Source organism: Glandiceps talaboti, chromosome 8 (genome assembly GCF_964340395.1).
Source record: "Glandiceps talaboti chromosome 8, keGlaTala1.1, whole genome shotgun sequence".
Lineage (NCBI taxonomy): Eukaryota > Metazoa > Hemichordata > Enteropneusta > Spengelidae > Glandiceps > Glandiceps talaboti.
The window spans coordinates 24,093,138-24,107,226 of NC_135556.1; the positions used below are offsets into that span (position 1 = coordinate 24,093,138).

The 14,089-nt window shown below is 38.5% G+C and overlaps 1 protein-coding gene and 1 long non-coding RNA gene across 2 annotated transcripts; one reads left to right on the forward strand and one right to left on the reverse strand.

Annotated features, from left to right (window-relative positions):
- The first annotated feature begins 8 nt into the window (after window positions 1–8).
- Window positions 9–5,792, forward strand: LOC144439123 (uncharacterized). Its single transcript, XM_078128388.1, has 6 exons — window positions 9–557; window positions 1,329–1,465; window positions 2,433–2,545; window positions 3,042–3,221; window positions 4,192–4,327; window positions 5,049–5,792. Exons 1-6 carry the CDS (start codon window positions 349–351, stop codon window positions 5,240–5,242), a joined length of 969 nt encoding a protein of 322 aa, XP_077984514.1. The 5' UTR covers window positions 9–348; the 3' UTR covers window positions 5,243–5,792.
- Window positions 5,793–9,312: 3,520 nt separating this feature from the next.
- Window positions 9,313–12,389, reverse strand: LOC144439514 (uncharacterized). Its single transcript, XR_013481109.1, has 4 exons — window positions 12,281–12,389; window positions 11,835–11,981; window positions 11,024–11,150; window positions 9,313–10,160 (listed from the first exon to the last, which is right to left on the reverse strand). It is a non-coding gene; the product is annotated as an uncharacterized LOC144439514 (long non-coding RNA).
- Window positions 12,390–14,089: the final 1,700 nt, after the last annotated feature.

The following is a 14,089-nucleotide window of genomic DNA, read 5'->3' on the forward strand; positions in this document are numbered from 1 at the left end:
AGATCAACGAAGGGATACGATGATCATACATAGTGTACTGGCCTGAACTCGTACTCATCCGGTATTTGAAATGGTGTGTTATAGCAGGCCAGTTCTGATATTCATCACCACGAATTGATAGATGGTCAAACTGAGCTTGTGTCTGGCTACACCAACTTGCATGAAAGTCTAGCATTTACTGGGTTTCGGTCAGCGAACTTTGTCGGATACGCCCCCTGGTACGGACTTATTCCAGTGTGTGTGATCGTAAAGCCCCAAGGACGTGTGTTCTGTACACCGTGACCGCAATCTATGTCAGTGGGTGTATAGATCAACGGACATATAGTATCTGGCTGAAACAATGATAAGATGACGACAACTTTGGACGGATTGAACAACAATACAGAACTGATGGTTGGTATTTGTTCCATGTTAGAGTTCTACAATGACCCACCTACAGAACTATTCCAAAGTAGATACGAGAGTGGAATTAAGAGAATTTATCAAGACGAAGAGAAGATGAATGTATTCATTCAATCACCAGGATACCGTGGTTATTTTCCAAAGACCAGTGGTCGGTAAGTACTGACCTATGACATGGCTAAAACGGACAGTAGGCAGACCAATGATTTCCGTACGAGTGTAATGATAGCCCATATCGTCATATTATATACTGAGATCAACTTGATAAAACTTGGTATTGTATTTGTTTTACACGTTCAACTTGATGTTAATACTGCTGACCATAGTTCACACAGCGTGAGATAATCATATCTATTGTTTGAATTCTTTACGGAACAAAGCAAAGAGCGACTAAACATAGCAATGATCACACACACACACACATATATATATATATGTATGTCAAAAATGTTGCCTAATGACATTGTTCATTGTTTATGACATGGCTGGACCGGTCAACGTAGAAATCAATTAACTATCACCCTTTGGTGATTAGATTATGTTTATTGTAATCACTGACCTGGGTAGCTTGTGTATGTAATGTGATATCTTGCCCAATATAACCCGGTAACGTTCAACTGCGTGTAATCTTGTGTATAAACGTTCATCTAAGTCGTGACAACAAATTCAGAATACAAAGTAAGGTAGATGTGGCCATGACACTAGCAGTGATTTTGTCACTGGAGAGTGGAGTGACTTGTTTTTGGACCTTCAGAATTCGGGTTTATTGACATGAAACCAAGTTACTGTATGTAAACTCATGATTATCACTCAGCTGTGGCGTTATATTCATGTCACCATGGCCTGATGGTCTCAGCTTTAAAAAAGGTCAATCTGAACAGGTCTATTGTCACTGTGAATTACTTAATATATGTTCCTTCATGTAGAGTGGTGAAAGTGGAAACATTGGAAGAGCTGGAAATATGGACGGAGAAACTTCAGTCCAAACCAATATTGATGGATGTTCATTGTCGAAGGGTTGCCAGGACGACGTCGAACCAGTCAGAACAAGTTGTGCGTGACGGTACGTACGTCATATAGTGAAAGTTACATGTAATGTATGTCTCACCCAACGAAGCAGTAGTGTGTATGTATGTATGTATGTATGTATGTATGTATGTATGTATGTATGTATGTATGTATGTATGTGTGTGTGTGTGTATGTGTGTGTGTGTGCGTGCGTGCGTGCGTGCGTGCGTGCGTGCGTGCGTGTGTGTGTGTGTGTGTGTGAATGTGTGCATGCATGCATGCTGTCCTAATTTCATAAGCCAGCCTTTATTAGCCATTCATTCTTTCTGTATGTTTCATTTTCGAACAGGAATTCCTCTGCTTAACTAAGCATAAAATATTTAATTTATTAGGGCGGCCAGTGGTTTTTACCACACGCGTCGTTTGCTAAAAGAAAAATATCGAAAAACACTATAGTGATGTTGATGTAACAAATATGGTTGTTAACTATCAAAATCACAGTAACTGTTGGCTATTTTTTCGATAATTTCTGCTCAAAATAAAGACACACATACAAACCATTGCATTGTATGACCCTTCACTGTACTACACTAGGCTAGTGTGATAGTAATGTATACAATTGTTTTACATCTTGTGTAAACAGTCATTAAAGAGGTGCGGGTCATTTATCCATGTGTCAACAAAGTGCAAATTTGTGAGATGTTTATAGGATGTGCTCATTCAGCGACCCGCATACTAGTCTAGTTCCAAACAGGGACAGTATTACGTGTACATATTAAAAACTTCATCACTTTCCCACTTGTAATGACGTGATGAAGTTTTTAATACGTAATACTGTCCCAGTTTGGAACTAGACTAGTACGATCATACATACTTTGGAAAACTGAAATACAACATATAAAAATATAAATATAGAGCACAGACGAGTTCAAAAAGTGCTGATACATGTTAAACAGTTTCCTTATCCACTTTACTGATATCTGCATTAATTGCAATTAGTTGTGTTTGTATATTTTTTTCAGGGTATTTTGCTGTTATTATTAACCCAAACAATCCACACATGAAGGGTCAAATAGAAACAGCTCTCGATGGAGCTCGAACTGCCTTTAAAGCTGAAGAACGTTTTATTTTCGAGGTTAGTTTATACCTTTTAAACATTTAGATGTCTGTATGAATTCAAATTCACTCACATTTCAATATGGAATAATGAACATGACAAATGCAATACTTTAATGAAAACTGGACATGCCCAGGTATAGATACTAAGGACTGTGGAATTACATGGTTGCAGCCATATCATACAGGCTGGTGTAATCGAAATAAACATGTAATAGTCCGGTACGGAACTTTATAATCAATACTACATAATGTGTGGTTGCAACAGTGATTAATTAATAATATTTATCAAAGAAACTCATAATGCGCCATTCAAGATGACAGATTTACAAATTCCGTATTGATTCAGTGAACTCGACAGAAGAATGTAATTGAATGTTATGTTGAAAGAGGCAATTTCAGTTATTTTGTAGCACTAAAGGAAATAACCCAACAAACCATGATTTTCAATCAAGGCTATCTTCGCTAATTTAATATTGTCACTCAAGTTAAGTATCTGTCCATTTTCGTTGCAGATTGACGTCCGTTCAATTGTCATGAATTGGTTTTCAGAACAGGTGAAAGAATCAGTAAGATGTGAATACGGTCACATGACTGTTGCCAACACATACGTGTATGAAGACATCGAGTCAATGTTTTGCAGTGACATGGCGCTATGCAGTGGATGTTTTATCTGTTCATCTCCTGTTTATACGGTCAGTGTGTGGGAATATTTATTCAAATGTATCATATTTTACGTATAACCCGCTTTGCGATGACACTGTAGCGTTGGTATCTGTACAACTTTACAAGTATTTGATAACTTTATAGTTTCAGAAAATCTCAACGAAGCATTGCCTAAGACAAGAAAGTACCAAACCTTTCGAGAACTCTAGGTGAACATTAGTAATCTTTCAGACTATATAGGCTTTTAACAGGCTTTTTATATGCCGATCACGATCAAATTTAGCCCATTGGTACATGGTTTTCCTATACTACACTTTTTCACACTTTCATTACGGGATAGCTGAAAATGAAAATGAAAATCAGATTATAGCCTCTTGGTACGCCCTATTAACAAATCTCATCATTGAAAGCAGTAGCTTTGCACTTTGATTAAATATTTCACAAGGAGGGATATCTAATCCCATCTGTATACTATGACACCCTTCCTTCCTACCACAAGGGGGCGGGCTTCGATATACGCCACTAATGAATACAAACAAGTCGAGGTGCTTCATGTGTGTGTGTGTGTGTGTGTGTGTTTGTGTGTGTTATAATATATGTATAATACATATACGCATACATACATACATACATACATACATACACATACATACATACATACATACATACATACATACATACATACATACATACATACATACATACACATACATACATACATACATACATACATACATACATACATACATACATACATACATACATACATACACACATACATACATACATACATACATACATACATACATACATACATACACATACATACATACATACATACATACATACATACATACATACATACATACATACATACATACATACATACATACATACATACATACATACATACATGCATCCATTATTATTATTATTATTATTATTATTATTATTATTATTATTACTACTATTATACTAACTGTCATTTTTTTTCTACAGATTCATCGGCTTCTTCTCTGTCGGACTTTTACTGTTGATCTATCAGGGAGGGCTAGTGAGTTTACCCTTCGATTCCATATGGACGAGACAACATCGGACTCTGACAAGAACAGTATGCCTAGCAATGTCGACAACGGTGTGTAGCTATAGAACAGATATGATGTAGTGTCTTATTTGAATCACACTTAGTCTATTGAAATTGTTTGTCGTGGCCTCGTGTTGCGGCAAGGAATGAAGAAATAATATGACAAATTTCCCGCCAAACTATCAGTCTAATTCTGTTTTTAAAGAATTGTATGCCAAGTCTTCCTCTCCGACATCAAACACGAGCTCCTGACTACCTATTGCTGTATTTGAGCGAGGTACAGATTTTCTCTTGATCATCATGCCTCGTGAATCATCTGGTATATTTATATTAAATTATAAATTCACATTTACATAAATAAATGTACATGTATACTTTGTTTCATTGTAAATCTTTGCTTTCTTAGCTTGGCAAACGAACACGAGCTACGTATACAGTAGCACAGATAAGTATGTCACAGTAGGGACAAACACGCAGATTTTAATCCTCGTGCATGGTATTAAGGGGACTAGGTCCATGACTGGTGTGAACTCTGTGACATGCTGTGCCCACTTCTTTTGTCACCAATTGGCCCTCATCATAATGATGCCATACACTCAATGCATATCTTCCCATTGAAGGTTTTCCCAGTGTAAGCGTACATCTTTCCAATTTGTGGCTTTGCTTCGAAACTTAATACTAGTATACGTCTGATTTCTATCAAACGACCTACCCTATGAATAAGGTGAAGTTCATTATAACCTTATACATTTTGGCTTTATTTTTTTTCCAGGTAAAGCTGCCACCTTGCGTCGAGAATCATCAATTGACGCATCCCCAATCCAGTCTGTATCATTATGCGTTCCAACATCGATAGAGGACGCAAAACAAGAAAATGTTCCAGAGAAGCCCGAGAATCCCACACTGTATGAAGTCACACGTGAAACGACTGCCGACAACGTTAACTTAGTTGTATATAATGTGTGACTTTTCTCAGCTATATATGTATCATCTACGTTACAAGAGGACCATTAAATACATCATTTAAGTCAGTTACTGGCGAGAACCAACTAGTTATCCAAAATTGCTGGTTGAGTACAAAATTACATGTAATGTTATTATAGTATATAATAATGAATACAATGGTATGTGTATGATACAGAAGTTCATGCATTGAATATTTTTATGATTATGATAGCAATATTATACAAGATGAGTTAGTTAAAATATGATATATACCAGGTATGGTAGGACGACATTGATTTGACATCGTCCACTACCGTCGTGACCAGACAGCAACACTATGTTTATGAACACTCCATGGTTGGTCGTCAGTGGGATGGGATATTACTATATGTTGATTGGGCACATCATTATTTCTGTGTACATTCAATATCACTGGCAGTGTGACCAGTGACCTTTGTAATATGCACCTATCAGATTTTCCAGACTTAAATTAGATAACTTCTTATTTAACTATTAAACGGGAGTATATACATTATGTCGGCAGCTAGCTCATAACTTCGATATATTGTTCCATGACGCCATACAGCAGAGGACGACTGTGATAACAGTGGCCACTGGACCATACTGTATACAGCAATGTGTACGTAAAGAATTACAGAATAAACAAAATATCCTTGTATCGAACGCATTGCTGTGATATGTCATCAAACAACAGTTGTTGTAATAGATAGAAGCGCATACAATCTTTTCCTTGTCTGTGATGTAAACAAGAGGTCTTTGTTTCAATATCATGATTTATATTTTGTCATATGAACAGGAAACGTCGCCGATTTAGTGTGATTCAATTTATTGAGGAATTGATGACATGTGTAAAAAAAAATATTTAAAAAAAAATCAGTACCCACGCACCCCGATTACAGAGTAGTTGTTGGCCCCAACGGGCGTCGTCCTGTTACGTTGGGCCCCGTCCCGTCCGTCATTGCATGCGTACGTCGTGCACCTCCATTTATCTGACATACATCAGCCGATTTCAAACAAACTTGGTGCAAAGGTAACATAGTATGTGGGACATCTGCAAAATGGCGGTCATATGTGTGATTTGTACACTTCGTCTCATATCTCAAATTTTGATACATACGGACACCTTTCAAATGTCTACCCAATATTATGAATGTTAAGCCACTAATCTTTGACCTTGATACATATTTTCAAGGGCAAATACTAGTAGTCAAATAATATACATTTATTTCAGTACCCCCTCCTCCCCATTATGAAGTAGTTTATTTCATTGGATTGGTCGATAAATATATATCTTTATTTAATGTTTGTTGACGACGTTTACCAATTACCCTCCTCTCCCAATACACCAAAATATACTATGCCTTTACCGGATGACATATAGCTAAGATCGGCTAACAAAATGGCTCATAGGTTTTAAATAACAAATTGGTTATTTTATACTCTTGTTTATAGCTAGAGAAGGAAACCATATGTTATTGATTTTGGCAAAGAGAACATACAAGTTGGGCTTTTTATATGAACTGTAGGATTTCCTCTAAGAGTAATTGGATCTAAATATTACATTGCACTTTGAACCCATTGGTCCAGTCCATTTACGATAGTCAGGATTACCAGACTGTGGTGGTTTCTAACCCTGGTCTGGATTACCAGACTGTGGTGGTTTCTAACCCTGGTCTGGATTACCAGACTGTGGTGGTTTCTAACCCTGGTCTGGATTACCAGACTGTGGTGGTTTCTAACCCTGGTCTGGATTACCAGACTGTGGTGGTTTCTAACCCTGGTCTGGATTACCAGACTGTGGTGGTTTCTAACCCTGGTTTGGATTACCAGACTGTGGTGGTTTCTAACCCTGGTCTGGATTACCAGACTGTGGTGGTTTCTAACCCTGGTCTGGATTACCAGACTGTGGTGGTTTCTAACCCTGGTCTGGATTACCAGACTGTGGTGGTTTCTAACCCTGGTCTGGATTACCAGACTGTGGTGGTTTCTAACCCTGGTCTGGATTACCAGACTGTGGTGGTTTCTAACCCTGGTCTGGATTACCAGACTGTGGTGGTTTCTAACCCTGGTCTGGATTACCAGACTGTGGTGGTTTCTAACCCTGGTCTGGATTACCAGACTGTGGTGGTTTCTAACCCTGGTCTGGATTACCAGACTGTGGTGGTTTCTAACCCTGGTCTGGATTACCAGACTGTGGTGGTTTCTAACCCTGGTCTGGATTACCAGACTGTGGTGGTTTCTAACCCTAGTCTGGATTACCAGACTGTGGTGGTTTCTAACCCTAGTCTGGATTACCAGACTGTGGTGGTTTCTAACCCTAGTCTGGATTACCAGACTGTGGTGGTTTCTAACCCGGGTCTGGATTACCAGACTGTGGTGGTTTCTAACCCTGGTCTGGATTACCAGACTGTGGTGGTTTCTAACCCTGGTCTGGATTACCAGACTGTGGTGGTTTCTAACCCTAGTCTGGATTACCAGACTGTGGTGGTTTCTAACCCTGGTCTGGATTACCAGACTGTGGTGGTTTCTAACCCTGGTCTGGATTACCAGACTGTGGTGGTTTCTAACCCTGGTTTGGATTACCAGACTGTGGTGGTTTCTAACCCTGGTCTGGATTACCAGACTGTGGTGGTTTCTAACCCTGGTCTGGATTACCAGACTGTGGTGGTTTCTAACCCTGGTCTGGATTACCAGACTGTGGTGGTTTCTAACCCTGGTCTGGATTACCAGACTGTGGTGGTTTCTAACCCTGGTCTGGATTACCAGACTGTGGTGGTTTCTAACCCTGGTCTGGATTACCAGACTGTGGTGGTTTCTAACCCTGGTCTGGATTACCAGACTGTGGTGGTTTCTAACCCTGGTCTGGATTACCAGACTGTGGTGGTTTCTAACCCTGGTCTGGATTACCAGACTGTGGTGGTTTCTAACCCTGGTCTGGATTACCAGACTGTGGTGGTTTCTAACCCTGGTCTGGATTACCAGACTGTGGTGGTTTCTAACCCTGGTCTGGATTACCAGACTGTGGTGGTTTCTAACCCTAGTCTGGATTACCAGACTGTGGTGGTTTCTAACCCTAGTCTGGATTACCAGACTGTGGTGGTTTCTAACCCGGGTCTGGATTACCAGACTGTGGTGGTTTCTAACCCTGGTCTGGATTACCAGACTGTGGTGGTTTCTAACCCTGGTCTGGATTACCAGACTGTGGTGGTTTCTAACCCTGGTCTGGATTACCAGACTGTGGTGGTTTCTAACCCTGGTCTGGATTACCAGACTGTGGTGGTTAAAGTAATGAAATTTAAAACGTAATTTACTGTACCAGTTTAGAATTCTAGACTAATTTATGAATGTTTTGATATGTTAGATTCCATAATACAGCCATGGTCATACAAACCGTATAGACAAAACACACAACAATAATGAAACTACTTGCGTTTGGTTTTTTTATTTACACTCGATATTATTTTATTTAAAATTTCATAGAAATCATACTAGTATTTGAAAAACAAAGTTACATGATTATGGACGGATATCTGATCAATGTATAACTGGCTTTACACACTTTGAACCCATCAACAGAATTAACACTCATCGGAGGTAGAACTCATTGTCGTCGAGATATATTAGAAGGGACGAACTCCTCCATAAATATACTGACGCATTGAATACTGGTATTTCACACAGTGTCAACGTGCTACTAATCGCGGATATGACAAATTCAGGGTTACAAAGGTTGCATTTCAATATCTTCTAAAACCTACTCGAGTAAGGGATGAGATCAATAGTTCAATGTAGGATAAAAAAAATACTAAATTCTTTTAGTCAGGCCTCAGATCCCACCCCCTTCTAAATAAATTGGCCAAACTGAAAATGTTTCAGACTGCAGCACAATCAATTCAAATCAGTATGCAGTACGTATTCATAACTGTCATTAGGGGAGAAATCAATAGTTCAATGCATGACAAAAAAATAAATTCTCTTACTTTGAGGGTGTGGGTGTGGGGTTGAGCCATGTTAGATGTCATCCTAGCAAAATCTATTTTACTTTTAATGGATCTATTTGTACCCCTAAAGTTTACTTAAATGTATATTTCTAAAGAAATGCCGTCAAATTGGGAAATAGAAGAATTTTCACTATAATAATGCATGACACTACAAAATAAAGTGTCAACAAAAGAATTATTTTTTTTATTAACTACATACCGATTTGAAATGATTTCGCCCCTAAGGACAGTTATCGAATTGACAGAGAAAGAATATACAAAGCTCTAAGACAACTAATATTACATATATAAGTTACATGGCCTGTGTACATGGAGGGCATGTATCGGGTCACCAGACGACTGACATTACCAAAGTCTTATGTTATATTGTTTTCTAAACTCACTTGGAGTCAGGGTTGCCATGACGACAGTTGTTTGACATTCAGGTCAATACTATATACTAGTAACAAACAACGTAGTGAATTGACTGTAGTGTAGACTACCTCATAAGTATTTACAGTTTTCTCTATAGCTTTAGCCGCACATTGTACATGTTTAACTGTGGTGTTTAAATTTGTAAATGTCAGTACATGGACGTTACTCCGATCCGATGTAAATGCAACCGTGGATGCTATGTTTGAAATTTTCAACCACCGATATTTACTGGTGATAATCGCCAATCCCCACCCCAATCCTCAGCAGTGAGAATGAGCGCAAGTATAAAAAAAACATCAGTCCAAATGAAATTGATGTGTAGCATATTCCATTCTTCAATTTAACGTTGCTAAGATATAAGCCAATGCATATCATGGCATGTATGTATCAGCCATACTCCAGTAAGCCACTGCTGGGCTGTCATCAATGTCTATGTACACGTCACTGTGCAAGCAGTGTCTTTGATATCAATTAACACAGGGGACAAAGACAAAGACAGCAACCTGTAGGGAGGAAACCACAGTTTCATTATTAGTTGACTAGTCTTATATTTAATGTGTGTAATACGAAAGAAATGTTCTACATAGATTACATTACATTACATTACATTACATTACATTACATTATTAGATAAACTTTATTACTGCCGTATAGAAAATTGACAATTCTACATAGTGTTCAAGACTAAGACTCCATTCTCGCACAAGCCAGAGTTATTATTTCTACCACTACATTTTGAAATATAAGTGGGAGGCTCGTTAAGAACGTTGCCGTAAAACAGACCATGGTTTGCGACGATGTGAGACTCGTTCTATCAATACAACATGACTCTATCCTGCCATCGACGCATCTATAATAGTATTACATGTAATAGTAGTTTTCGAGACACTTAACTATCCTTCACCACATTCTTTCACCTTTAAAAACACAAGATATGAAACCCTTCATCCAGACATCTGTAAACCAATTCTTCCATCGGTCTATACGTTGGCAAACATATCACAACCCAAAGTGTGAGTGACCTCGATTTGCTTGGACAGCAGTTACAGATACGTGCGAATATACCCCTGGTCTTGAAGTCAATTCCGGCTAATAAGTAATAGCCCACTCAAAAGGAGTACTGTCAATTTTTATATAATATTCACTCTCGATTTTATGGAACAAGCTTTTGTCTGACTAAGAACTCGCTGAATCTGAATTTTTCATGACTAAAACCCCGAACACCGAGAGAGTTTATTTACATTTATCAAAACATAGAAATCAGTCACTTTAATTATACTGTGGATATATTACTGGGAGATCTCACTAATACATCCATGCTTATACACCATAGACGTTGGAGAGAGAGGTTAAAGTTTATACTTACACATACAGCATTTGTTATAATTGCAGCAGTAGAACGGATCAAAGTACCAGTCGTCCATAGTGTTCAACTGGCGTTGTGATCCAGATGTAGGTTGTCGAATAATCACACGAAACGTACCAGTACTTTGCTGATAAAATAAACCAAGAACGAAGAGTTTATTATTCTCACATATAGAATTATCAACTATGCATGCTGTATGCATGGTATTTCCAAAGTGGAGTACACGTCGATCTGCCCCTTGTATATACATAGGGACCGCTTGCCATTGTATATGGTCCATCGACAGACTGGTCTTTGTTCGGGCATGGGGCACAGTCATTGTCTGTGTGGGGTAAGCGATGTGTATGGAATGACCAAACGACCCCATGGTTGTGTCAAACCATGCATGTATTAGGGAGAATACACTCATGGTCAGACCAATATTTACAAGTTATTGCATATAGAGATAACGAACTTTGCATGTACGAACTAACTGGTAAAAAGTCGAGTAGCTGCAATAATTGTAGCGTTTTGCTGCGATTTTTAGGCTTTTTTTCGTCTGTTTTGGCGACTTTTTTTTGGTAGGTGTGGGTTATACGCCAAAACAGACGAAAAAAGCCTCAAAATCGCAGCAAAACGCTACAATTATTGCACCTAACAGTCGTTGTACAGCCGACCATCTGGATTGGACAAGTGTCGATATAAAATGATCTCAGTTTAATCACGGACAAGGAAGTATGTGGTTTAATAGGTCATTACATATACTACGTGTAGTAGTTCGTGTACTAAGAAACTGTATAGCTGGCCATGGAAGAACTGAAAACGTACGTACCTGTAGTGTGTCGTTACTACGTGATCCTAATAAACTATCATCACAGTCGACAAGGTCTACTGTCAGTTTCTCGAAAGATTGTGTCTCAAAGAGTTTTTCTTCGCTTGCCATGTCTGCACATTGTTGATGTGTTCTCTCCGTCGACGTCTGCAAAATATATTAAAACATGTACTAGTAATACTAGCATGTTAACAATACGACAATGTGTATACAGCCAAACAATGGCTGGAAATACAAAGGTCCATTCATGTGGACATTTGGCGCCTCATGTGTCCTCAATGGTATGCACACACAACACACACCTTCGTACACAGTGGTATGCTAAAAATGATATACATCCATGGATACACGTAGTTTGATAGGAATAATAAATAATCTATGGGACTGGTTGCCTTCGTTTACCTCAATCTTGGAGTAATATACTGACCTCAATGGTATATTCTTACCAGAAACAGCAGAGCGAGTCTCTTCTATTGTCCCGAGATGTCCTAAACAACACCCATGGAAGATCTTGACAGCAATAACAACGTTGACTGGCTGGATGTTATTCTGAAGTTCTTTGAACCGTGAAATGTGAGCCTATGGTTTGGCAGTAACGTATGAACTTTCCCACCCACCTACACTCTGCTGTCTAACTCTAAGGTTAAATTTAAGACAATAACTGGTGTTCCTCCACGCCCCGTTCACATTCACTGTACATGTACAATATAGTTGAATCTTGGAAAGTACATGCATATAGAATAGAGTGTCTGCTATGTGTATATATTGTTTAGAAGAGTGCACATCGATGACCTACCTGCTTATTGTCTGTGGTTGAGTTGTCTTCAATAATTGTTTGTCCAACTACAATAATTCTTGTACCACGATTGTGGTTAATTACAATGGAACTTTCAAAGGCATGTCAAGTGCACGTTATGGACGTGATAAAATGAAATGTCAATACACTGTAAACACACAAATGTTGGCCTTTGAATTCTCGAACGATATCACTTTTACTGCGACTGTTAGGTGATACATGTATTAGGGACTGGACATATAACTAATGGGGGGGGGGGGTTGACTTGTCAACCCAAATATTGCCATACATGCATGCATCCATCCATCCATCCATCCATACATGCATACATGCATACATACATACTGCTTTTATTTCTGATGGAAACGTTATATTTAATAACAGTTTTGACTTAGTTTCACATCCTACTACATGTACTTACGTATGGGTGAGAACAGCGCCCGCAACGGCCGATCTTTCAACCTAAGGTTTTAAAAACCTTAAATTTTGCATATATGCTTAGTTTTGCTTTTTCAGTTGTTATGTGTCTCCAAAATTCTATATAACTTTGTATAACTTGCATATTTCGTTTATGTCGTCTTGTACTGTTTCCCTAGACAGTTCTTGATAAATAGTACAAGTATCAACTACATTTGTACAATATATATGTACGTGTTTTGTTTGACATATTACAAGTTATAATGCTTTATTACCTTACAAAGCCATGCAACGATGGAAGGTATGGTATATCAAATACCGCGAGTCAAACAAAGCGTAACAACATTACAACACACATTATGTAGCTACAGGAGAGATATGCATCTATTTACTTGTAGCAGAAAGGAATTTGCAAACGGAAGTTTATCATCTGAACTGACGACATCCAAAAAAATCTTTATAAGTATAAACGTGAGTACATCTCAATAACGGACTCTAATTATAATGTTGCAGCAGTGTATAAGACAATAAATGTCATCTTCGTCCACTGCATTGGTAGTAGGAAAATACTTGCACATCCTTTCTACGACAGGGACTTTTGGAGAAGACTAAATTGCATTTCTACTAATACTCTGCGAACGAACGAACAAACAAACAAACAAACAAACAAACAAACAAAAACATGCATCAATAACGAAGGCATCTACATGCATCAATCATGACGAGTAGGTTTGTTAACTTGCTGGTCTGCATTTCACAATTTGCTCCATTGTAACCCATTGACCATCCACCAACGGGTCAATGACTAACCTCACTAACAAGCAGGAAGGCCTGTCACCCTAATATTTGGACTGCAATGTTGACAGACAGTCTTTCCATACTGCTCCACTAGTGGTGACAATAAAATTATCCATACGATCTATAGAAGGGTGCCAGGACACGCTATCCTTGACCTCATGACATCTGTCAAAGCGATCTGCACAAACATCTAAAACATGTAATTTTATCAGCCCAGCGCCTAGAGGGTGTCATATGTATGTAA

Bases quoted from the DNA above. Each gene is read 5' to 3' on its own strand.
- LOC144439123 (XM_078128388.1), top strand. From the start codon at position 349: ATGACGACAACTTTGGACGGATTGAACAACAATACAGAACTGATGGTT. The intron at 2,546-3,041 runs GTTAGTTTATAC...TTTTCGTTGCAG, and splicing joins AAGAACGTTTTATTTTCGAG to ATTGACGTCCGTTCAATTGT. The intron at 4,328-5,048 runs GTGTGTAGCTAT...TTTTTTTTCCAG, and splicing joins GCCTAGCAATGTCGACAACG to GTAAAGCTGCCACCTTGCGT.